General features: G+C 42.3%; 1 protein-coding gene across 10 annotated transcripts in view; it reads right to left on the reverse strand.

Annotated features, from left to right (window-relative positions):
- The window catches only part of EML4 (EMAP like 4), a 158,653-nt gene that overhangs the window by 58,583 nt on the left and 72,638 nt on the right, over positions 1-27,432 (reverse strand). For all 10 annotated transcript variants that reach the window (XM_028724780.2, XM_028724776.2, XM_077925549.1 and 7 more), the window contains exon 2: positions 11,825-12,007. In XM_028724780.2, the coding sequence (XP_028580613.2) occupies positions 11,825-12,007 (183 nt within the window). The remainder of the gene's footprint in view (positions 1-11,824; positions 12,008-27,432) is intronic.

Below are 27,432 nucleotides of genomic sequence, written 5' to 3' on the forward strand. Positions count from 1 at the left end.
TTGGAAGGACCAGGGGCCTTGGCGGGTGCCAAGGGGGTGTCTGTGGGCATTGTGATGCCCACAGACACCATGATGAGAATGCCAGGTACGGAGAATGATATTCTTTAAATGTCTAAATGTTACCACTGCACATGGAACATTATGAAAATAATTTAACAGCTCTGATGTGTACTCAGTCACTTGGGCTCAGACATTGCTCAATGAGAACAGGAATTGCCCTGGCCACTTCAGAGCGAAAGCAACTTCCTTTTGCACGCAGCAACCTGAGGAAATTTTGGCTGGGTGCCATCGAGTACTATTAACGAAACTATTTCTGAGATCCTTCCCAGGGATCAGAAAGGCAGAAACTATATCTGAGACGCTTCATTCGCCCTTGAACTGTAGGTGAACTCCCTTCCATTCTGCATTACCATAATAGATCAATACCTCAGAGGCTGCCAGTTCTATGGAGTTGTGAATGGGAGGGACACAACTACCACAGCTCTAAATTTCCTGTCAGACAGAAAGAAAGAAAAAACATGCTTTCAAATTTCACAGGAAATATATAAATTCAGAACCGAAACAGGCATTTATCAGATGTTCAAGAGGAATAAAATTTGATTTGATGAAAGGAAAGAATTGGGGTGGGGGAGATGTCAATGTTTCCCCCTTTCATTTATCCTAAAATCACTAGCATCCATATAAACTGAAGAATAAAGGCTTCCTGATTGGGGAGAGGCTTCTAAGGTTGCTCAGCTAAACATGCTTACAAGCCCCCATCTGACCTTTATGTTAAATACGTGAGAGATGGGAATGGAGTGGGAGAGACCAGTAGGCATTATAATTTTGGGAGGGGGAAGGGCTGGTACATGCGCTCCCTGCCTCCCACATAAATTTTTCCTCACTTGGGCACACTGAATTACCTGAAAAGGGCTAAATTTGTGTTGAAATGACATTCAACAGAACAAATTGTCCTGGGTGATAGATTTTACTTACTGGATGCATAAAAGGTAGCGTTGTGTGATTTGTTTGCAAATATTTGTTTATATTTCTAGATGGGCCTTCATCCAAAGGTTTCCAGGAAGGCGCACAACAGGACCATCAAGAAGGCTGGACAAATTCATGGGGGATTAAGGCTATCACAATGGCTTCTAGCCACAATGACTATGCTCCATCTTCATGGTCGGAGTTGCTGGAAACTACAGAAAGGACAGTGATCTTCCACTCAAGTTCTACTTGTAGGCATCTGGATGACCACTATGAGAACAGGATGCTGGAATAGATGAGCCATTGGGCTTGATCCAACAGACTCTGGATGGAAGGTGGGGAAGCCCCGTTCCAAGATGAGAAGCATGATCCAAGGATGCTGAGATCCAAGTCATTATTCTAAAGGGGATTTTCAGGTAAGAAGGTGCTCTACACCTGGCTAAACTCTGTTGAGTGTCAGCAGCATTTATACAGACAAATCAGCCCTCTGGAATGATATGTTACATGACATCAATATTACAATGCCTTGGTGACGCTTTCCATTTGCATTAGTCACTACAAATGACCATGTGCATGTATCATAGAATCATAAGTGTTGGAAAGGACGCTGAGGACCCTCTAGTCCCTGTAATGCAGGAATATTGCAGCTGCTCCTTACGAGGATCAAACCTGCAACCTTCACCATGCTCTAAACAACTGAGCAATCCAGCTTGTGTAACCACTGCAGGGGGTGTTTATGAAAGTCAATATAGAACTTAGTTATCTCAAACAGCCCTAACGCAGTAACATTTTTGCACTTACTATACATACAACCATCTGATTTTATGCTGCATGCAAATTGCCAAACCAGAACGAACCATTACAGCTAGACTAGCTCTCGGTGTTATCTTTTGGCTCAGGACAGGAGCCAGATGCAAGCTGAATGTAAAATGAGATCCTGTGTTTGGGCAATGAGGATTAGAGCCAAACTGCTGGAGATCAAAGTAGTGAAAATGTCTTCCACAGATAATGGATTCCATCTCCATTCTGATAATTTTCATAGAATAATATCTGCCAAGCTTGAGAGACCCCTTTCATTAAAAACCTGTCAAGTATGTGTGTGTGAATGAAAGATAACATAGATTTAGACAAAGCCCTCTTTAAACCTTTTATGTTGCTCCTACAGGCACATAATCAGAGAACAGAAATGGCTAGAGAAAGATTAAGGCCAATTTTGTTGCAAGAATGCATGAACATTGCTCTTTGGGAAACAGAACATTTGTGGGTTCCTCTGGGCTTTGCCTTTGTCCTCACAAAAATTCCAGCTTCTCAATTACCTTATAGTTCCTTTAAGCTCTTAAAATCTATTCCACAATGTGCTTTTCCCTACCTGCCCCATTTCCCCTCTCAGTTTAGAAAAGAGTTCAGACTGTGCCTGAAATGGCATTTTTAATTATCTGTTGTTGTTTTTTTAAATATTTTTTATTAAAGTTTCCATAATTTTTATAACAACAAAAACAAAACAAAACAATACAATAGACACAACGAACAAAAAACAAGTACAACTTCAAATCTTATTTTCTTATAATTTACCTCCCCGACTTCCTCATACCTCCCCTTTCTGTATTCCAATTTCTAATCAATTATTCAGCAAATCCTTCCCTTATTTTGACTTAATTTTAATCTTACTTATTCTCTTTGACTTATCCATTGCCGCTGATAACCACTTATTTTCTAATCCAACATCATTTTAACATTCATTAATTTTACAATATTTCTTTAAATAGTCCTTAATTTTTTTCCAATCTTCTTCCGCATTTTTAATTATCTGTAAGAAAAGAGGGATCTTCTCCCCACTCTGCCGGTCTGAAATTGGGCACGTTTGATGCTTTGGAAGGTAAGGCGATCTGAAACGTTCCGTGTCAATAAATGAAAAGCACCAAAAATAACAGACATCATTAGTTGCCTCTTATACTCCCCCTGAAATTAAGTACAAAGAAAAGCAACAAAAAGGAACACTGAAGACAAATGGAATTTATCGTGAAATGAATACAACCGTAAGGAATGAACAATAAAAATAATAAAGTAACAAAACGTTCTTTTTCCACAACCCTTTTTGCAAAGAGATAAAAAATATGTTTGTTTGTTTGTTTGTCACAGTCTGAACTGACCTGAATCTTACAATCTTCACTCTAGAACAACTTGAGAATGTTTGCACCCAGAGAAGAACTTGCAGGCTACAAGCTGTTATGGGCAGAACTGGTTGCCATTAGAGAACAACGGTGAATATGCATTTTTAGATACACAGAAAAATTACAGACAGGAGGACTACAGGGTACGTTAGAAAGCTACTATGAGAACCCTTGGAAGCTTTAAGACAGCTCAGTGCCACAGGACTGGAAAAAAGATCAAGAAGAGTCGGGATAGAACTGACAGAGATTAAGGGAACCGGGTGGTCATACATAATAAGGGTGAGGCAAGAAAAGGGAAATAAAGCTGTCAGTACCTCGTGGCTACGCACTAAATGACTTTATTAAAAACCAAACCTCACTTTTCATACCCTAAAGCTTCCAGTTTGCTACAAATCTGCCATCCAAATCCCCAACTGCCCTGATACGTAACATATGTTATAAATATGGCTATTACTATACTTTAATAATTCTTTAGCGCCAATGCACATGCATAATAGTAGCATTGCATTCCTTAATGAAAAACTGCTACACCAAAAGTATATTCGGGGGTGTCACATGTACTTGTTTGCTTTCCTTAATTAATGTTTACAAATGCACAAACTCAACGCACGGGGTGGGATATCAGATTCTTTAGCTTTATCATAAAGTAAGTATGACTGTACTGCTCCAGCCTATGATTCATAATTTCCGATATGCTGTCTGCCATGAGCGGCTGATGGTCCAACCAACCCCACAGATTAACTAAAAATATTAGCACTGTTCATAAGAAGCACATGTTCCGTCAGAGCATGAACAGATCAGCCATACTGACTAGCTTTTACTAGCAAATGCTAGCTTGCCTCACCTCCTGGTGCCTACACATTTAGCATGTCTGCAATGAGGAAGCTTTCACATATACAGCTGTATGCATGACGGTGTCCACAAAATCTGGAACCCTTCTAGATTCCAGAAGACTCTGCACAGATACCTGCACTGTGCACTCAGACATCAGGGGGCACTGTGCATGACATACGGTTGAGATAGTTGGTGTGATCCTGTCAGCTGAGAGAGTGAGAGTTTTGTAGGGACAGGGTCTGTCAGGTCTGTTATTTTCTTTGTGACATACTTCACAACACTCAATTTTGTAGGCACATAAACTGTTGATTAACTGTTCTGTTTCATATCATCTCCCCACCCCAACTCCCTATCTGAACTTGATGGCCTCTATATGTGTGTTAATGCAAAACTCATCCTATGAATAATTTTTAAAAACAAAAATTGAAGCATCTTTCACATTTAATCAGAAGTCCACCATTTTACTCATAATTGATACTCGCTGAAAAATATAATCAAGGGAATTTTTTTATTACGTTCACAAATAATTTCTTCAAAAGGGAAACAAATGTAGGCTCTTCTACATTAAAATAGAAACGGCAGCTGTGAGTAAGTGTGAATGAGAAGCGCTTCCGCTTTTCATACTTCCTGGGCAGTGTCCAAAGCATCTGGTATCCACTTATCTCTCCATGTCATTACAAAAGAAATCCAAAGAGAAGCACTCTGGCACTATCCATCCCATTGCTTCTGGGAGCATCTCTGAAGCCACTAAATGGCCACCGACCTCTAGCATCTAGGAGCAGTTAAGAATAAAATATACCACCAGTAATTCTCCATTGCAAGATCCATTTGCAATGAGTGGCTTTAACCAGCTTCTCAAATCCAACACAGGTCTGCTCAAGAAATGCTTGCATAAAACCTCCCTGTGCATTCTTTACGGAATTCTTTAGAAAATACTGGGGAGTTTCCAAAAATCTGTGCAAAATCCTTTCTCTCTCATCAATTTAAATGTTAGCAAAATGCTAATTCTGAGTGACTGTTTAGAAAATAATTAAACTCAATGCAGAAGACAACCAGGGGTTCCCCACAAGGGTGAGGAGGTAGGTTCAAGACTCCTCAGTTTCTTCCCTTGTAAACTTTGAGGAAGTTCTATCTTCATCTGAAACTGGGGTACGCACCCTGGTTAAGAATGAAAACTCTGGTTAGCATTAGCCAGTGTGGTGTAGTGGTTAAGAGCGGTAGTCTCGTAATCTGGTGAACCGGGTTCGATTCCCCGCTCCTCCACATGCATCTCCACATGACATGAGCCAACAGTGTGACGCGGCAGCTAAAAAAGCCAATGCAATTCTGGGCTGCATCAATAGGAGTATAGCATCTAGATCAAGGGAAGTAATAGTGCCACTGTATTCTGCTCTGGTCAGACCTCACCTGGAGTACTGTGTCCAGTTCTGGGCACCACAGTTCAAGAAGGACACTGACAAACTGGAACGTGTCCAGAGGAGGGCAACCAAAATGGTCAAAGGCCTGGAAACGATGCCTTATGAGGAACGGCTAAGGGAGCTGGGCATGTTTAGCCTGGAGAAGAGGAGATTAAGGGGTGATATGATAGCCATGTTCAAATATATAAAAGGATGTCACATAGAGGAGGGAGAAAAGTTGTTTTCTGCTGCTCCAGAGAAGCGGACACGGAGCAATGGATCCAAACTACAAGAAAGAAGATTCCACCTAAACATTAGGAAGAACTTCCTGACAGTAAGAGCTGTTCGACAGTGGAATTTGCTGCCAAGGAGTGTGGTGGAGTCTCCTTCTTTGGAGGTCTTTAAGCAGAGGCTTGACAGCCATATGTCAGGAGTGCTCTGATGGTGTTTCCTGCTTGGCAGGGGGTTGGACTCGATGGCCCTTGTGGTCTCTTCCAACTCTATGATTCTATGATTCTATGATCTGCTGGGTGACCTTGGGCCAGTCACGCATCTTTGAAGTCTCTCAGCCCCACTCACCTCACAGAGTGTTTGTTGTGGGGCAGGAAGGGAAAGGAGAATGTTAGCCGCTTTGAGACTCCTGAAGGGGAGTGAAAGGCGGGATATCAAATCCAAACTCTTCTTCTTCTGGTAAAGCCTTTGTACTGATAAGGCAATGTTAAAGCACATAAAGAAAGGAAACTGAACAACAGGAAGGGGAGAGATATTTTCATTTTAAAACCGCAATTTGCAGGGGGGTAAATCTGCACCATAGATCATTACTCAAAAAAGGGTTTGGTTATTTGTCAACATATTCCCCAAATCAACATGTAAAGATTCTGTTTCTGGCTGATATTACAGGAAATTCTCTTTAAAAAAGCCATCTAGTTTCGAAGTCGCTACAAAAGTTGTACATTCATTCAAATGTAAACTGAACCCTGGCTGTACTTCTCCTGTAAGACAATTCCATCCAGCTGTGACACACATTTGCATCTCCAGAAACGGTGCTTATGTGGGAGACAGATAACATATCACATTCTTATACTCTCCTATTCTCCGCACACAGAGTGCAAGGAATTTTTCGCCATTAGAGATTCCATCTAAGCCAACTCTCAGCTCTTTGCCTCCACGTTCAGCAAGAGAGGCTGGTCCATTTATCTTCCTCTGGGGTCAGATGCATTACGCTAGGCTTTCAGCCTGGAAGCAGCTTTTTCAGAGGGGGCGCAGTAGCCTTCATCTTGCCCTTCAAATGCAGGCTTAATCCAAGCAGTCTCTAACCAGTGCCATTGTGTGTGCTGTGGACATGTCTTTGCAGTCCGGGCCTGCAGTCTTATGTTACATATATTTTGACACCCTATGAGGTCCTAATGCATTTCCCAGACACCAGCTGTGGTGCAATCTATCTCGTTGGCAGCCACAAGCGCCAGAGTATACCTTCCTCCTCCTTCTCCTCCTCCGCTGCTTTCAGGTTGTCGCTTTCTGGCATACTATGCAAGTGCCAACATTTTGTAGTGTGAAGGGAAAAGTCATGAAATACTGACATCCCGAGACTTTCCAGAAGGCAAAACATCCTAGCAGGAACAAGAGATGCTGCTGATCTGCCTCTCTGTTTGTCCCACTGCATAATACACGCCTGCATGAACCTCTGCTGGTAGGGATATATAGGGACCTATCATGTGTAAATAATTTCTTCATGAAAAAATACTACAAAAAAGTACACCCGTGGAAGGTCGGAGTTCAAAATTGTTTATTTCGTTTATATCCTGCCTCTTCTCCAAGAAGCTCAAGGGGGCGTACGCAGTTCTCCTTATTTTATCCTCACAACAAAAGTTAGGCTGAGAGGTAGTGACTGGTCTAAGGCCCCCAGTAAATTTCAAGAAGGAATGGGGATTCGAGCCATGATCTCCCAGCTCCTGTTCCAACACTCTAACTGCTACAACACACTAGCTCTTAAATAACTATTAAGAGATCACCTTGTGGTTTTAATCTAAGTGCAAATTTAGAAGACTAAAAGGCACCCCAAATCCAGGATCATTTCCAGATTATAAACTTGATTTTTCAAGGGGATTAACACCCCATCCAAAATAAAGGGTTTAAGCAAAAGGAGTTCTGTCTGTGCAACAGGACTTCCTCTCCTCCCCAGAACAGGGGGTGGGGGGGTGGGATCGGACAAAGAGCGGAAGTCCCATTGCACAGGCAGAAATCCTTGTGCTAATTAGTTTTATCCATTAAAAGTCATCCCAAAACAAATCCAGAATCTGCCTCTCTTCTAACCAGGAGCACCTGTTTTGTCTGGAATAAGCTTCAATTTATTAGCACTCATTCAGCTCCTTGCCCTCTTCCAAGACACTTCGCTTCCCTGACATAGATGAAAAGGAGTAACAGAGATGCATGTCATCTGCACATTGATAGCAATGTATTTCAATTACACTTACTTAGGCTTATTTGCAAGCTCAGTTACACATTAGGTCTTCGTGGAAAATGTGAAGAAAGCAAGACAGGTGTTCTGGGAGACAGTTCCAAGCGTACAGGCAGCAAGAAAGAAAAGTATGAAGCCTTTTGGTGGAAGAAAGAGATCTTCAGCCACTGGAGGATGGTAGAAGTGGAGGAGAGCAGCTCAGGTGCAGGGATATATTGGGATGCAAGGGCTGAGAGACTTGGGTCAAGACCATGGAGAACTCTGAAGGCAAGGACATGGGGGATTGTGCTGGATCCAGATGACAGAAATCCAGTGAAGGCATTTAAGACAGTGTGTCGTATGATCAAAGAAAAAAGAGAGGTCTCTGCAAACTGGTTTTTGCAGGACAGCGCTGGATAGAAGGGGAGGGACCAGGATGAAACAATGAAAGAGAATAACAAGGAAAGGAAAAGATTACTGTAGTCTAGGTGCTAGGATGCCAGAGTTTTTGCTGAGGTGACTGAGAAAAAGGGCCATATTTTTGCAGTGCTGTAAAAGGAAGAAGCTACACGTTTTGGCAACAGACTGGATATGGGTAATGAAAGCAAGAGAGAGAAAGCAATCAAAGCTAAAGTCAAGGCTGCGTGCTTGTTCCACAGGGTGGATGCCAAGGAATTGATAAAGAATGTGCACAGGAGAAGAAGGCTTGGGAGAAACTAAGGGAAGCTCAGTTTTGCACGGATTGCGTTTGAGACAACAACAAAGCAACAAAGCAGAAATACCAGAGACGTAGAATTGGGGTGAGGGGGATAATTTGGGTTAGTGAAAGAGAGAGCAGTTAGAGTCTTGCAACATATTGAGCACACCAGACTGAGGAAAGGCAATTTGAACCAAGTTTCTGACATTCAGAAATGTGACGTTTGTACATGTGAAATTGACCGTAATTGATGTACCTTCCAACTGGTTGATTGACAAGAGAGAAGTGGGTATTGTAGGTAAACTCATAGAGTACCTGCAGATTATCTTGGGCTGTACAGCCAATCCAAAGAGTTTAAAGGGCCCTCTGTTGCCCTTGCAATGTTCAGTCAATGAGGTAAATGACTGGTCTAGACTCTAGACAATACACTCAGCCACGATGGTAGCTTGAACCGTGGCCAGGCCACCAAGATTCCCCAAACTGGACTTGGGTAACTGGCTAATCATGCATGAATCACTTTGAAATATTGCTGGACCTAGACCAACTCCTGTGATTTGCCAGACAGTTTTCTGGAAGCTCCCCTCCCCTCCAAATTAATGTTCTGTTGCACGATTTCTGCTTCCAACTTTTTAATATATATTGTCAGTTTAAATGCACAATGGCTGAAGTGGTTTCCATCGATAATGTGCAAGTAATAACAGCTGCTTCAGAATCTTCAAGTATCTTTCCTGGTCACAGTATTTGCACCCTATTTTGTTTAGTTACAGTAGTAAAATCTACACCAATAACTGAATTGACCTTTTCTGTTTATAAGTGTTTTCCGGGGTGGAGTGGGGGGAGGGGAGAGGGTATTATCAATTTTGAATCCATTCAGTTTTCTCTAGTTTTCTTCAAATAAATATTGTTTCTACATAAGATGACCCAAAATTCACAATGACATTTGGATAAATTAAAATGTGCTTGCTTCCAGAAATAATTTTTGCTGCATTGATGCTGCAGAAGATAAAATTCTTCTTTTACTGAGACTTTCAGGAAAAAAAACCCATCTGCTTTTTAAGGATCTAATAGAAACAGAATTGTCAGTTCTCTCTTGAACTCTTTTCCCCCCTGAAGGCTTGCCATGAGCATTGCTGGCCACAGGAATTATATTTCTTCCAATCAGCCAAATAGCATGGCTGGTTTTTAAAGCAGTCTGAGATAAAACTGGTCTTCTCTTTTTTTTGCTCCTTTGGGCATCATGCCAAACCATGGCAAAGGAATCTTAAGTATGGTTGCCATGACTGACATCTGAACTGACAAACTGTAGACACAGCCATAATTATGTCTCTATGGTACAGCTGTTTCTGCAGGCAGAAGAGCTGAGCAGACAGAAAACCAAAACAGGCAAACAGTTCAAAACTCTGGTTTGTCTTAATAGTTTGGAAATACAAATCATGGTTTGGGTTCTAAACTATGGTTCATGTAAACCATGGCTCGGTGTGACGTCTGAACTGAGCTCTTGTGTTGCTACAAGAAGCTGCCACCACAAGGACCATAATCAGAATGAATATAACATAAACAACACGTGAGTGGCTTTGCAAGCAAGGCATTCATGTAAAGACAATTACATTTAAAAACCAACACCCAAGTAGCATTCAGCCTTGCATATATTATATATTTTAATTGTGGCCCACAGTCTTGAATTGGCTTTCCACACAAGATTACTTCATGCTACCCATCTAATTCTTAAGACCTTGAAACAGCCTGCTGCTCCTGTAATTAATGGCCCAAACATTTATTATGCTTTTCTACTTTGGAATAAGAATTTCTGTGCAACTGCTGCCAATAACAAAAGGCACTAGAATGCTGCTAATGGCTCTTAAAACAACAAAGTTGCTTTTATAAATGCCATCTTGCTTCACGTACTTGTCATGGATCCTCTTATAATATCATCTTACTTCATCAAAAGCATTTTCTGGGTGGGATTACAGCCTTCAGCCAACTCATATTCATTCTGTTTGGCCTGCTTTAAATTAGATGCAAAGTACTTTTAAATAACCATTCCCCCCTCCCCCACACATAATAGCTTAACTCCTTGATCAAAAGAGATACTTTAAATAATGCTGTGGCAAAACCCACACATTCATGAAACTGTGAATGGAGGGCTGTTTCCTTCCCTCCCACTTTCGTGAGGGCAGTGAAAAGTTTTCAGGGAGGGGTTCCTGGAATCATAAAAGCGCCTGCTGGATCAGGCCAATGGCCCATCTAGTATCGAATCCTGTTCTCACAATGGTCCCTCAGGTGCCTGTGGGAAACCAGGAAACAGGATTCGAGGTTTCTCTATTCTTCTTGCCCTTACCTTAAAAACATTATTAAGCCCACAGGAGGACAAGGTATCAGGACACCCTTCCATAGGTTTCAAAGAAGAGTGTCTGGCCAGGAGGTGGCCTACAGAGAGCCAACAAGACCTGGGTGGTTTTTTAATATAAAAGTTACAAGCTTTTAACATAATAAAATTCACCTGGAGCTCTCAGGTGCCAAACAGTTTCCAGTGGATCTGCTGATCAGTTCACTAGGCTGTGTGGATGGTGTATCAGCCAATGCATAAATTACAGTACATATAATAAACTGTGGTATGTATGTCCCACAAGTTACAGATGAAATATCAGCTGCCCTCCTACTGATGAATGATGCACAATAATACAAGATGTGGCTTATATCAGGGTTTCTCAAACTTTCTGCCCCAAGGACCCACCTGAGAAAGATAGAAATTACTGAAGCACACCAGTAACAAAATGGTGGCAGATGGGAGTCAGAGTTTGGCATAATCACCTGGGAATTACTAACTTTTTTTTTTACTGATATTTAATTTATCTTCGGAAATTGCCAACATATTTACCATAGGGGGTTGGACTAGATGACCCTCAGGGTCCCTTACAACTCTACAATTCTATGATTAACAGTTAAGAACATTAATAAAAATGCACTCAGTTTCCCTGAAGAGCTGCTGCCAGGTAGTGTAGACAATACTGAGCTAACAGACCAATGGTCTGACTCTGCATAAGGCAGCCTTTTACATTCCTATGGTCAAGCTCAATCAGCTTCACTAATCTTCTACAAGAACTGATGGCTGCTTTAGTCTGCTTTTTAATTTGTTTGCTCATTTGTGTGTGTTTTTTGCCTTTGCCTTGCTTTATATTTTAATGATTGTTATTAAAATGTGTTCTGTGAATTAGCTTTTCTTTTCCCTTCGTGCTTTTGTACACCACTCTCAAGTTCTTTTTAAATCAATAAACATCCCCCAAATGAATGCCAAACCATGTGCACTCGAGGCCTGCCTTACCTTTACTCGGTGCCGATTTTCTCACAGATGCGACATGATCTTCGGAGATGGCAAGGCGCCGCAAAACATCAGCCAAAGCTGCTTTCAGCACTGTGATTTCATCCTCTTGTTGCTGCACTCTCAGTTCAAGAGCCGAAAGGCGGTCTTGGACATCGGATGTACTTGCTGCAGAAATGCTGTCATCTGCCAAGAAAGAAATAATCAGAAGGAAAGTCATGCGGCGTTCTAAAGCTCTGTTTGTGCAGGGTTTTGAGATGAATGCAAATAAATCATTAGTCATGTTTATACCCCAACCCTTCTATACAAAGTGCCCAAAGTGGAAGGCAGCAAAATCGGCATGAAAAATAACCAGTCCACTTAACGCCATTAAGCAATGCCACAGTATAGAATGTAAAGTCAGCAAAAATGCACGACAGAAGGAAGCTCAATTCTAACACATTTGGCTTTGTGTTAGGACCACCACACAGGGGCAGCTTTAAACAGCTTCACTGCTAATGGACATTTCAGAACTATTTAGCATTTTAGATTTTGCCAATTACCCTTAGAGCTCCCAGTGCTTGCGGTCCTCTGTCCTTCCGAAGCATCTTTTCAGTAGGACAGCAGGGCTCTGCAGAAGGAACGGATGAAAATCGCCTCTCCCGGCGGACTATCTCATGGGTAGAGTGCCACGCAAATGTGATCCGACACAGTGCTGAGTTGAAGCTGCTCTAAACATCAGACTTAAAATTTTCTTTTAAGGGTGGCTCCTGAACAAGAAAGTGGGATGAACTGTCTATAGAATCTCAATCTTTGGAAACGCAGAATCTCAACTTGAATAGAGCATCGCTATTAACAACAATCTGAGATCTTAGGGGATATCTTATATGAAGTAGACATTCAAAACCTGCCCTTGGAATATGCTGAGGTCACTGGGTCAAAAATACATTGGCTTGTATCCAAAGGACCGCTAAGTAAGTGTTCAATCAGCGCAAGGATTTCTTCTTGCACAGCGGGAACTATCCTCCACCTGCCCTGCCCCCTCCCCCAAATCTGCTCCGGGGGGTTATGTGAACCCCCAAAATGGTTTTAAATGGCGCGCAGTGAGAAGTCCTGTTGCATAAGCAGAAATCCTTGTGTTGACGGGGTTGTTACTTATTGCTAGACTGGATACAAGCCATAGAAAGAAACGAACCACTATTGTTTCATTAATTTGAAGAAGTGAACCCCACCACCACCTGCCTGATCCTTCCTGCTGAACAACATTAATTTCTGGCTCATGCCCCTATTCTCATACCATCCTGCTCCAGTTACAACTGGTGTTCTTCGTGAGCAGAATATTGAATGTAAATGATGTGAGCAACACAGAAACACATTTAAAGACACTCCTGTAATAATCAAATGAAGGCGCACAAAAACAAACCGAAAGATGAAATTACTCAGGAATCAGTACTTAAAGCGAATCTGCTACCACAGTCTCAATTCAAAGTATCATGGTCTATTTCTAGATTACTCATATTGGTGTATGATTCACATCTCCCACTGTTGATCATTTCAAGATGTTCCACTGCCAGTATTATTTTTAAATTTGGCAATTATCAACTGATTATATTTTTAAGCGATTATGATAGCTGTTCAGCACCTACATCAGTGAGTTAATACAATGGTGACTAAAGAAGAAACAGGCCCGATTTACAAATGCAAAATCAACCGGCAATAATGCAGTTCCACAGATAAGAATCTAAAGAAGTGCTAGCGACTTGTGGCAGAAATGTGACCACATTGCACGGAAAGTGCTATTTTGGGCTTACTATCAGAAGCAAAATGTGCAAGACGCAAAAGTAACAAGAACACTTTCTTTAATATGCATTCAGCTCTGCTGAAATACAATGGGCAGTTGGGGGCCATCACACAGATATAAAGAGCCTGAGCTGGAAAAGCTTTACAGCTGGGGAGTCAGACTAGTCAAGAAGTTGTGGAATCTCTAAAGGTTATTAGCAAGAGGATGAATAACACCTGTTATGTCTAGGGATGTTCTAGAGAATTTGCCCTTCCAACTCCCGATTCTATTTCAACAGGAGCCAGATTCAACAGATACATATTTCTGGCTTTCGTGTATCTTTAAAGGGGATTTAAATAGCTTGCAAACATATGCAAATATCACGCCGTTACGGACATTTCAGAACTGTTTAACATTTTACATCTCACGTGCCAACCCCACCCTCCTGGGGTCTCGAGCAGCTGTACTCCTGGCGACAGAGCTACTTGGTGTGTTTTATAAGTGGTAGGAAAAAACTGGTTGTTTTAACAGCAAGTAGAAGATAATACATTGGTAAACCATTAAAAAAATATATTATGGCAACATCTCATATACATTTCTGATAGTAAGAGCTGTTCAGCAGTGCAACAGACTCCAACGAGGGGCGGTGGACTCTCCTTCCTTGGAGGTTTTTAAACAGAGCTTGGATGGCCATCTGTCATGAATGCTTTAGTTGAGATTCCTGCATTGTACGGGGTTGATCTAGAATCTAGATGACCCTTGGGGACCCTTTCCAACTCTTTGATTCTATATAGAGTTGCTGTTCCTGGCACATAGCCCACCGAGGTTTAAGTCCTGGGTGAGAAACTACTTGAACTTGCATCTAGTGTTGAATAGAGAAAGAATAGAAGCTAGATTGTCTTTTTTTTCTCTTCCATGATATTCTTCCCCTCTGCCAAGAGCAACAGTCATGGTTACATCCCCACCGTTCTACCCAAACACTGAGGGCCTTCTGGTGGTTCCCTCACTGTGAGAAGCCAAGTTACAGGGAACCAGGCAGAGGGCCTTCTCGGTAGTGGCGCCCGCCCTGTGGAACACCCTCCCACCAGATGTCAAAGAGAACAACAACTACCAGACTTTTAGAAGACATCTGAAGACAGCCCTGTTTAGGGAAGCTTTTAATGTTTGATTCATTACTGTACAGTGGTATCTCGGGTTAAGTACTTAATTTGTTCCGGAGGTCCGTTCTTAACCTGAAACTGTTCTTAACCTGAAGCACCACTTTAGCTAATGGGGCCTCCTGCTGCTGCCGCGCCGCCGGAGCACAATTTCTGTTCTCATCCTGAAGCAAAGTTCTTAACCCGAGGTACTATTTCTGGGTTAGCTGGGTCTGTAACCTGAAGCATATGTAGCCCGAGGTACCACTGTATTTTAGTATTTTGTTGAAAGCCGCCCAGAGTGGCTGGGGAAGCCCAGCCAGATGGGCGAGGTATAAATAATAAGTTGTTGTTGTTGTTGCTGTCATCATCATCATCATCATGTGAGGGTACCCCAGGAGCAATCAAATTGGAACATGGGGAAGCTAGCATCTACACATCATCTTAGAAAGATGAACTTCTGGCACCTGCTCATGGAGAAGGGGTCATAACTCAGTGGAAGAAGAGGAGGAGTTTGGATTTGATATCCCGCTTTATCACTAACCGAAGGAGTCTCAAAGCGGCTAACATTCTCCTTTCCCTTCCTTCCCCACAACAAACACTCTGTGAGGTGAGTGGGGCTGAGAGACTTCAGAGAAGTGTGACTGGCCCAAGGTCACCCAGCAGCTGTATGTGGACGAGCGAAGAAGCAAACCCGGTTCACCAGATTAACCACTAGACCACACTGGCTCTCTTTGCTTTACACGCAAAAGCCCAAAGGGTTAAATCCTGACATCTCCGCTTAGAAGGATCTCAGGTGGCAGGTGGTGGGAAAAGACCCCTGGGGGTGCATCTATCAGTCAAGGAGACAACAGTGTGCTGAACGGACGAAGTCAGCTTTATATGATTCATGTTCAAGAGAAGGCAATTTGCTTCTAAGCTAGGGCTGGGCAATATCTGGTTTTTAACACTGTGACATATCACCACCTAAACATCACAATATACTGAGATATAATGGTGCCTGAAATAAGGATGGATTTATGTAGAGGCATGGGCTGGCTTCAGAACGTTCTCAGAGGGTTAGAGTAGGGTCACATATGTCCACAGCCCTTAGCCTTAACACCGGCTCACCACAGGGTTGTGTGTTGAGTCCCCTGCTCTATGCTCTCTATACGTATGACTGTACAGCCATCTATTCCAGCAACAAAATCATCAAGTTTGCTGATGACACTACGGTGGTAGGGCTCATTTCAGGAGGGGATGAGTCCGCCTATCGGGACGAGGTGGAGCGGCTCTGTGTTTGGTGTGGAGAGAACAATCTGGCTCTTAATACGGCTAAGACCAAGGAATTGGTGGTGGATTACAGGGAAAAAAAGGCGGACATTCAGCCCTTGTATATCAACGGGGAACGGGTGGAGAGGGTGGCGGAATTCAGGTTTTTGGGAGTAACTATCGATCAGGGCATGACTTGGAGCGCAAATACCACTGCTCTGGTGAAGAAGGCCCAGCAGAGAATTTATTTCCTCAGACTTTTAAAGAAGAACAATCTGAGTGAGAGACTGCTGGTGTCCTTCTACCGAGGCTCCATAGAGAGCATTCTTACATACTGTATTTGTGCTTGGTTCTCCAGTTGTACAGCTAGGGAGAGGAAGGTGCTCCAGAAGGTCAAAACCACAGCCCAAAGGATTATTGGTCATCCTCTCCCATCTTTGGAAGAACTGTACGGTTCCCGTTGTCTTAGGAAAGCAAACAACATCCTGCAGGATTCATCTCACCCGGGACACAGTCTGTTTGCACTACTGCCTTCTGGCAGGAGATATAGAAACATCAAGTCAAGGACAAATAGACTGAAAAACAGTTTCTATCCAAGAGCTGTGGCCTTTTTGAATGCTGTAACTCGATAGTGTGACCTGGGAGTTTGATGGGTGTTGGTGTGGGTGTGGCTGGAATGTGGTTTGTTTGGTTGTTGTTGTTGTTTTGCTTTTGTTGTTTTTAAGGGATGGCATCCAATTTCGTTGCACTTGTGCAATGTTGCACTTGTGTAATGACAATAAAGAATCTATTCTATTCTATTCTATTCTATTCTATTCTATTCTATTCATGTTTTTTCCTGCATCGTGATTTTTGTGATTCACTGCCCCCTGCAGGAATCTGCCAGCAGAGTTAAATTAAGTTAATCTGCTAAGGGTAGTCCAATAAAGGACTCCGGGGAGGGGGGGCGTTGCTCTGTCTGAAGCCTGTGGAGGTGTGGGCCTAAGGCACGCCCCCGAGCGGTTACCCGGGGGGAGCTCCTAGTTGACGTGCCTCAGCAGGACTCCCTCCACAGGTGGTTAACCCTTGCCGGTCTTCACGCAATCGGGCTGAAGCCGGCTAGTCAATAGGGCCAACGCCTAAGCCAATACCACTCATTCCTGTAAGTTGTGGCCTAATTCGCCCATTAAACCTAATACTTGGTGTCCTGTGTTTTCATTTCTCCGGGGGGGGGGGGGGACTTGCCACACAATGACTGTGAACTAGAAGGACATGAGAAAGAGAATGAATTTTGAATACTGCTTGGGTAAATAGAGTCTATGACTGCATGCTTCAATTGCATGCATCTCTGAGCAATTGTGCCCTGCTTGCACTGTGTGCACATAGCAACTTTTGCTGTAAACTATATTAATCCAAAGTACTGCTAGGAGGAGTTTTATTCAAACCAGCACAGAAAGCTTTTACAAACCTAGTAAACATGTTTTGCTTATTCCAATAACAAACTTTGGCAATTAAAAAAAAAAAGTGGTGTGTGGCCTCTGGAACATTTCTGCCCAGAAGCAGAGTTGTGCTGTTTAAACCCATCATTTCCTGATCAATTCTGGAACATTTCAAAGACAGAACAGGAAAAAATATTGAAGTAATTATGCTAGATAATCTAAGACAGCGCACGCTTGACTCTTCATTTATGAACTCATGTTTATTTTATTGTGTCACTGATGTTAGTTTGCAACTATTCCCTCTCCCAACTCAGAGACATGCTGCAGTCTGAAATTAAAGGAACTTCCTTCCCGAAACAAGGTCACATTTATTTATCTGCAAAACCTATACCCCACTTTTCCTCTAGGGAGCTCAAGGAGGAATACGTGGTTCTCTTCCTCCCCATTTTAACACAGTGCTGTGAGGTTTGCTAAGGCTGTGAATGTGGCTGGCCCATCTCACCCAGTGTGTTTCATGGCTGAGCAGGGGAATTGAACCCTGGTCTCCTGGGTCCTAGTCCAGCACTCTTAACCACTACACCACATTGGCACTCTATGGGGAACAGTTCCCAATTTTACAATATTCCAACAGGATCTGTATTCTCTTGCAACTTCTACAATAGAAAGCTGGTCCTTTAGAGGAAAGAGCAGGAGTGGTAACTTTGCAGGGGGGGGAGGAGAGGCAGTATTTACACTTAACTAATTCGTTGGTTGCAATTTTGCGCTGTCACATACAGTGTTAGAAACCGAGATATGAAAGCTAGGAGCCTTAAACCTAGGCTATGGGCACAACAACAGAATGTCTAGGTGAGCTTTTTTATAACAAGAATACAAAGCTGAAAATGAATGAGCTGCAGCTAAAATATTATGTTCATTTTTCACATGGTCTAGTCCTTCCCTTGCCCACCTCCTAATATTCTTATGATTCTCCAGTCTTCAGAGAGTAGCTGGAAGTGGGGAGGCAGAAAAAGGTCCTCCTTCCCTTCTACTCTGCAGTTTTAATCTGAAATCTTAGGCGCAGTAGTGTGCCCAGAGCTCGGAAACTGCACACGCTAATGAAATTCGCTATCTCAAAATGCGCCTAGAACAATTGGAGTTTCGAACACTGGTCACATAACTGAGTTGGCATCAGCCTGAATCTCTACTGCTTGTAGAGATATTACCATCCAGTTAAGGCTCCTGGCACCATCCATGCAATGCAACATGGCTGAAAACTTCCATGTAACTGAGCCTGGGCATGGACACAGGGGTGAATAACAACACAAAGCTGCCCTTTCATTTCAGTGGGGCGCATCAGCTGTAAGAGTTCTCTGATGGATCATACTCTTTCTTGACATGGTGATGTGTGAAAAAATACTTTTAAAAATATATCCAACTTTCATGAATCAGATACAGCACTATAACACAGTGGGACTAGAATTCTGACCAGGGAGTGAGTTCTTGGCCAAATGTGATTTTGCTGCCTCCTTCAACTGCTGTTGTGTTTCCATGTGTTTCCTTTTCCCCTGCCCTTTATCAGAGTATTAAAGTTTGCCGAGGGGATAGGACTGGGTGCGTCCAGTGGCTAGGAGAGCCTTTCACTAGCTCCAGAGAAGACAGCTAGAGCCATTTCTGACCAGAATGGCCTGAACACCGTAGTCCAAGCAGTCCTTGCAGACCAAATTACCGCAATTACCCCACTGTGTGGGCCTGCCCTTGAGGTTGATCCAGAGGCTGAAGCTAGTGCAAAAGACAGCAACTCATCTGCTCACCGGGGCAGCGTATTGCCATCATATCATGCTGCTGCTGAAAGAACTACACTGGTTCTCACTTAGCTATCAGGCTAAGTTCCAAGTGCTGCTGGTATAGGATACCTAACGGTTAGTCTCATACAATATATACACAGCTGATTGCTACGCTCTGCAGGAATGTGCATCTTGAAGATAATAGTTCATCAGGAAGTCCATTTTTCAAAATATAGGAATCAGGCCTACACTTCTGAATTCTCTCTCATTGTACAGTGGTGCCTCGCAAGACGAAATTAATTCGTTCCGCGAGTTTTGTCGTCTTGCGATTTTTTTCGTCTTGTGAAGCACGGTGTCGGAAAAGTTTCGGAAAAGCTTCAAAAACCACCAAAGTCTTCAAAAACCTCAAAAAAGGCTACCACACCGCGTGCTATGAGTTGCTCCTCGAAGTCAAGTCGCAACTGTATTAACGGTGTTAAGAAAAAGGAAACAAACTTGCAAGACGTTTCCGTCTTGCGAAGCAAGCCCATAGGGAAAATCGTCTTGCGAAGCAGCTCAAAAAACAAAAAACCCTTTCGTCTTGCGGGTTTTTTGTCTTGCGAGGCATTCGTCTTGCGAGGTACCACTGTATATCAATCATGTCCCTATTGTCTTTTAGATGCCTGTTGAAGACTTTTGTTGTTGATATTTATCCCAGGTGGTATCTGGATTGGATTTGAAATTGTTTTTATATACATAATTGTTTAATCATTGTTATACATGCAATTGTTTTCTGTATTCTTTTACTGTATTGTGAAATACTACTACTAACAAAAACAACCACCAACTTCATTTCTCAACAACCAACACAGGAGGAGACAAAGAAATATACTGCTGTTCAGACATAAATTTAATAATGCAAATAGCACAGAACACTCCCACCTCTTCCCATTCAAGGTAGTAAAGCAAGAAAATCCTGCTGTTAAGGAGAAGTCAGCTCAAAAGAAAAATTAACCTGAATCAGCTCTTCCAGCTCCACTTAAAGTTGCTTTTAAAAAGAAAAACAACAAGCACTGTTAAATAAAGTTAGCATTGAAAGGTACCAGTGGTATGCCGATGTTAACATCTTGCTGAAATGAACAAGATATAGACAGGTAAGCACTACAGACCCTTGCAGCCTGTGTCACTATTCTGCAGCCAAGTTTTATTCAAGGATCACTAAGCCAGCTTCTCTCCAGCTCGTGCCCCCACTGATGGACTGCAACTCTCATCATTCCTGACCACTTGCCATGCTGGCTGGAACAGATGGGAGCTGCAGGTTCACCAACATCTGCAGGGCAATAGGTTGAGGAAGACTAGTGTAAGCTATTATACTAGGCATACAATTGGCTTGAAACTCACCTGCACGTTATCAAACGATGGGTGGGATTCAACAATTGAGTCCCATCTGCAGAAGCCCTGCACAAGGACCTCCATTTGTACGGGGGGGGGGGGCTTCCCCCCTCCCCTGAAATTGGCTCATGGTGTGTGTGTGCCAGCAGAAATGCCAGAACAGCAAGCAGGTGGAAGGAACAGAGATCATATTCCATCTGGTAAGTGGAAATGCTTTCTCATACGGAATAATCGCCTTAGCACAACACTGAATTCCTCCCTGGACTTTTTGTTCTCCTAGGTATTAGCTTCTGTGGAACAGCCATGGAAGTAGTTCGCCGCAAAGAGTTTAAACACAACGGGCATATGATGGCGGGATGCCTAAGCCCTAAAGTTACGTTGCCTACTTATCTAAGCAGCAACCTTTCTAAACAGCATAATCGCAAACACCTGCTAAGAAGGAAGTCTGGTTGATTTCAATGGGACTCATGCATTGCAAGTGGTTCTTCAAAGCTCTTGTTTGATCCCAGCTTCCAGCAGTGTGTGCCATATGAGAAACTCCACATCTTCGAAGGGAATCATGTGGAGAGGCTTCAAGACAGGAAGAGGCATTAAAAGTCAGGCAATCTTTCTGGGAAGCCTGTTCAAAGAACTTTCAGCAAAAGGCAAACTATAGGACCCACCCCACCCCACCCCCCAAAAAATGCAGGAGTGAGGAAGAGAAGGCAATATTCTGGCGTAAGACTCTTTTTCTTACTTAGTTCAGAACTAGAAGTAAATAGCCAGGCAGGTTTTTTTTGACAAATACTGCCCAAGTACCATTATGAGCTGTTTAAGGGCCAAAAAAGAGAACTTGATAGTTTAGCAAATTCAGAGTGCTGGGTTGGAATTTGGGATGGGTTTACACTTCCCCTAAAAGGTACAGATATAGAACCCTGGGGATCTCTTCAAGACCTGGTACTACTGCTGAATTTAGAGGTAGTGATTGTGGCAGCCCAAAGTACCTTTCACCAGCTTTAGCTAGCCAAACTCCTCTCAGATTTTGATCTTTTATTTAAGCACCGGTTCCTGTGTACTTTAGGCAGAACTGCTCTTGAAAACGGATTGGAGGCTTCAACTGGTGCAAAATGCAGTTGTTCATGTATTGATGAGTGTGAAAAGCCATCTCCCTAGTCTTGGTTTGCACTAACTCCTTATTTCCTCTCAGTAAAACATTATTATTTGCAAAGGTATTTTTTTTTAACCCAATTCTGACTAGTGTAATTTCCCCTTCCTCCACTACTGTGCTTTAGCTCTCTTTCTGTATCCCCCTTTCATAGCTTTTATGACACTTTTCAAATAATTGTAAGTCATCTTGAAACCCGAAATTTAATTAGAAAAAGAAAAACCATGTAGGCTGCACTAGGCGCATTTGGGAGCACAGGGTGGAGGAGAATAGTTCTTATGTGCTCATCCTACTGTACACAGATCTTTATATTATTATTTTTTAGAACTCCCAAAAGAGTATGTTACAGTGGTACCTCGGGTTACAGACGCTTCAGGTTACAGACTCCGCTAACCCAGAAATAGTACCTCGGGTTAAGAACTTTGCTTCAGGATGAGAACAGAAATCGCGCTGCGGCAGCGGGAGGCCCCATTTCTAGTTATGATCGGACCTCCGGAACAGATTGTGGTTGTAAGTAGAGGTTCCACTGTACGAGGTAAGTCTAACAAAACACTTGAGCAGCAGGAAAAAAAATAATACCAGCTAGTTGTCCACACAACCACTTAAAACTGACAAAATACAAACAGTTCTTTTTAGGGGTGAGTTGCTGAGGTTAACCAATACTGAAAACACTCAAACGGAGAACAGTCTTTGCAATGAATGGCTAGTGAGAGATTCAAGTGAATGCGTTTCAGGCACCACATGCAGAAGCAAGTATTGTTTTTAATCCCACAATATTTTGTTTTTTTATTTATTTTATTGAATTTGTATAATGCCCTTTATCCAAAGATGTCAGGGCGGTTCACCATATACCTGTGGCAGTAAGGACATATTATGTGCACAGGAGCCAGAGGTGTTGGATGTAAAGTGGCCTTTGGAATACTCTCCCTCTTGTCTCCTCTCCCATGGTGTGATTTTAGCTTTCCAGTCGCAGAAGTAATTAAAAAAAGTACCTTCCCGAAGAACGGTCACCAAGAGAACAAATTCTGAAGCAGAAGGGAGGACTCTAAAACTCGAACGAAGTGTGGCCTTGGGAAAGAACTTCAGACCAGACTGTTCACATCCTATTACCCTATCATTTCTGCAACAAACGCATTTGAAATGACAACAAGCTGCTCTTGGAACTTCCTGTTCCAACAAGCTCTGCTTTGAAAATAAGTTTTTAAAACCTTTCACTTCTCGATTCCATACGCTGTTGGATGTGTTTTGATAGTACCGTAATCAACAAACCCCCCAAACCCCACCTGCACAATCTTTTTGGATGGGAAAGTTTTACTCAGACCTTTTGGTTAGGATCACATGCAGCAAGAGCACAGCTGCCTTTCAGTGGCCTGGGCTTCCAGGACGTCTGCTCCCATTATTCCACACAGAGTTCTAATTTAGTCCCACATCATAGACTTGGTATGTTTAGAAGAGCTCCACGTATGGGATCATTTGCATGAATGTGCTATTTATAAATCCTGTTTTACACATCGCTTTTGTTTTTAAATACAGGATGTCATACAAGGCTTTGTTTATGTGGACTAACTGGTACCAGGTGGAGAACAATTTCACCAGCCACGTTTACATACGCTCGTTAAAAACCCTCCGTTCCCAGGCCAAGTGAACTGAGCTCCCACTGATCACCCTCACTGCTACAACAGGACCTATTCTTCCTTTTTGGAAACATGCAACACATGTCCAAAGTTAGAATGTGTGTGTGTCCTGTCAGGTCTTAAGGGCATGCATTTACACTATTTAGATGCACACTTCTCTAAAGGGGGGGGGCAAACCCCTCAGAAACAGGACCTGGGAAAGAGGCAGGTTGTCACTTAGTTATTTTTTAAAAAGGGTGTTTGTGTATGTGTAGGAGAAAATGTTCACTCAAATCCATAGGCATGCGCCACTGCCACTTATTGCAGTGAATGCGCATTTTATAAGTGAAAATCAGACCTCAGCTATTACAGTTTCAGTGCCCCAGTTCAGCTGTCAATCTCGCTGTTCTCTCAGATTCCATGCTGTTTTCTGTGAGGTTAAAAAGCACTTTCCAAATGATAAAAAAGGAGACCCTCTGTAATGGATCTACGTCTATTTTGCTCAAACTGTTGCATACACACACACACACACACACACACACACACACACACGATAGGTCAGGAGGGGAAACTACAATTACTCCCAAGAGATGCAGTAATGAATGGTCAGAATCACATAGGTACAGTCTAGACAACACTACACCAGAAGAAGAGTTTGGACTTGATATCCCGCCTTTCACTCCCCTTAAGGAGTCTCAAAGCGGCTAACAATCTCCTTTCCCTTCCTCCACCACAACAAACATTCTGTGAGGTGAGTGGGGCTGGGAGACTTCAGAGAAGTGTGACTGGCCCAAGGTCACCCAGCAGCTGCATGTGGAGGAGCGGAGACGCGAACCCGGTTCTCCAGATTACGAGTCTACCGCTCTTAACCACTACACCACACTGGCTCTCTATCAGGCTAAATATTTGTTTATTGTGGAGCTCACATATTTGTAAGTTCTACTATGAAAATGAAGAATGCAAAAACCTAACATTTCATAGCTCAGGTCAAGGATGGAAACTTGAGGTTCTCCAGGTGCGTTTGGGTTCCAACTCCTACCAGCCACAAGCCAAACATGGCCAAGGCAGAGATCATGGTAGTTGTTGTCTAAGTACCCCATCCTTGGTTCAGGATAACCATTGCTCAGTGGAGAAATAAAATGTTGCAATTCCCTCGCATGCAGTTTATTGGAAATACTGTGCCATGAGATTCTGCTGCATGTCTGAATCAGCTATAAGGAAGTATCTTCTGCATTTCAGATAGGAATCAGACATGCTCATTCAGTTCCTTGGTGGTCAACCTCACATGGAAGGAGAATTCATTGTTTCTGGTTTACTAAGGTGGCAAACTGGGAACATGGGCATTTTCTGTGAAATTGTGTAAAGAGTATGTAATAATATGGTGTATGTATAATACGGTGTAATAATAAATAGGGAATCTAGGTTATGTACTTTCTTGATTTTCAGATACACATTAAGAATCAATTAACTGCAGAATTTCTCTTCCCTAAAACAAAGATTGCTTTAATGTTAAATACTTTTTTGTATATTACTCATTATCATACTCTGATCAGCCTCCCTGCTCCTAGTTATTTGGATGAATTATTATGGTCATTACAAAGGGGGGGATCAAGCAGCACATGATGGATGACTGGTGTCACCAGTGTAATTATGACCAGCAGCTTCAAAAAAAAAAAAAAAAAAAAAGTTAACTAATGCTGCCTGGTTGCTCTCTGAGGTTACACAGAGGTAACCCATTATGTAAAGAGAAGTGTGAGAGGGGAACTGTAATTCCTATAATCTCTGCATATTTATCTTATGCAAGTATTAATCTCTTTAATGAAATTACTTCCTGCAGTCAAATACCAAACCATATAGTGGCCTTAGAAACCACACTAAGGCCGGAAGAGCCATAAGTCTCCTCTCTCCCCCAAAAAAGGAGAGCCTTTGAAAGCTGCACATTACATTATCTGGTTTACGCTGCTCAGCTAAACAATCGTTTGTTCAGTCTTAAAGGCAGGCTTTGCTCATCATTCTGCACAGTGCTGACATAGTCTAGGTTATTCTGGGCACAGCTGGAAAAGGCAAGACATGCTCTGAGGTATCAGTTACCTGAAAAGGGAGACGCAAATCAGAAAAGCATTCAGAGTGTATGTTTAATATAAAAATTGTGGGCCTGATCCAGACAACCCTGAACAAAAGCAGTTACTAACTTCCCTTCATTTTTTGACACACTGTGGAAACCATAGTTTGCAAAACTTATCTATATGTGCATCTTCTCACTTACAATGAACAAGCCTAACATATTTGCAAGTGTTTTAAGCTACCTCTCAAGACAGCATTGCAGGTTGGGTCTTTCCTTTCTTTTTTAGAAATTAAAATTAAAACCTTTAGAGGCACAAGTTGTTATGTGCTGCTTTTATTTGCCATTCATTCGCCCAGTTTGCACATAATGCCACAGCTAAGTGTAAACAAACAACTTTCTTTGGATGACAACCATCCTACCACAATCTTCCTTTCATCCTGTCAGATGAAAATATTGAATCTGGAACTCCAAAAAATAAAAAAAATCACCTTCTCATCTCCTTTGTCAGAATAATCACTTCCACTATTTCTAAAGTTCATGGTGCGAGGGGCATAATTCATGCAGCCAAAATGGCAGCATCAACCCACAAGGCAGCGAAATCTTCAGCCCTAGGGGAACTTTAAGGAGGAGAAAAACCTAAGGTGGACAAAACGGCCAAATAAGAACTCGGCAACCACAATCTCAATATCTGTGAAATACTGACTGAATGTTGGGTGAAGAAACCAAACCAAGCAGACTGGAATTGAGCTGGGATCCTAAGCAGGAAGTATTCTACCCTGCAACATATTGTTGCTGGTCCGACTTGGTTTTATTTAATATCAAAGGTATTAATAGGAATAAAGGGGAAATTGTTTTATGAGTTAGGTGTATACCCCACTCTTCCTCTGAGGAGCTCCTCTGAGGAGCTGAGATCAATTTCCACACAGTTCGAGAGTTATTCCATCTGGGAACCTTTCGACTCAAGACTCTTTGAACAGCACACTGCACACTTTCTTATGTACCAACTTGTAATTCTTTCTGGCATCGGTCCTACACAAGGCCAATTCAGTACTGTTTTGAGGTTTGTTTGTTTTTTTTTACAACCAAAGGGTATATAAATGTTATGGAATATATACATTTCATGACACCAGGTGAAGCACCTAGGATTATTTTTCAGAATCAAGGACTAAAGTTGAAGATACATAGCACCTGATAGAAAACACACATTTGTTCTCAAAATCTTGTTGTTTCCTCATCTTTCCCCACTACCCTAACAAACAAGAAAAATGATATCATATGTGAGCAATAGACACTCCTAAAGTCTTTGCAGTAGTATGCTTCATCACTGAAACCTGGGCCACAAAGTTAGACCTGTGATGTGAACCTTACTCTCACTGCTAGTTCTCTTAAAAATAAAATAACAATTAGTATTAAGAGACACAGCAACCATAGTATGCACAATATTCAAATTAAGGCTTGAACACTGGTCTTTGTAGATATTCTTGCTATCGTGCCTGCGACTTAAGCAGGAAACATTCCAGGCCACTAGGTACCCGGGGTTCTTATACATGGGGTGTTTAAGTCAAGCAATGTCCAGCCCTACAACATACTGGTGCTTAATTGTGGCAGTAGGGTGAACAGCTGTGAAATATTTTCCTTACACTAAAAATGGCTTTGTTTTGTATTCGGGTTCTATGAAAGATCTGGTGCATACGGCACTATCCTCTAGAAGTGGCACCTATAGACAGATCCTTATTGCCTGGTGGATAGTTTTAACAGTAACTTACAGAGAGTAACTGTCACCACCAGGAAAACGATTTGCCAGAATATGTATCTGTCCACAGTAAGACTATAAGAATACATGGAGTGGACTGTATTAGTTATTTTGCTTTCACCGGTTTGATTTGTAATGTCAGATTGTAATCAAAATTACATGCTGTATTGCAAAGCTCTTTGATCCTGCATTATTAATTTGGCTCAACCACAAATGAATTGATTTTGAACAACATTGATCCACAGATGACCTTTCAGTGTCCTCCCCTACTGTTTCATTAAGGGCAGAAATGTGTGACAGGATATGGCCCATACTACGTACTTCTATGTTAATTGTGG

Source organism: Podarcis muralis, chromosome 3 (assembly GCF_964188315.1).
Source record: "Podarcis muralis chromosome 3, rPodMur119.hap1.1, whole genome shotgun sequence".
NCBI classification, from domain to species: Eukaryota; Metazoa; Chordata; class Lepidosauria; order Squamata; family Lacertidae; genus Podarcis; species Podarcis muralis.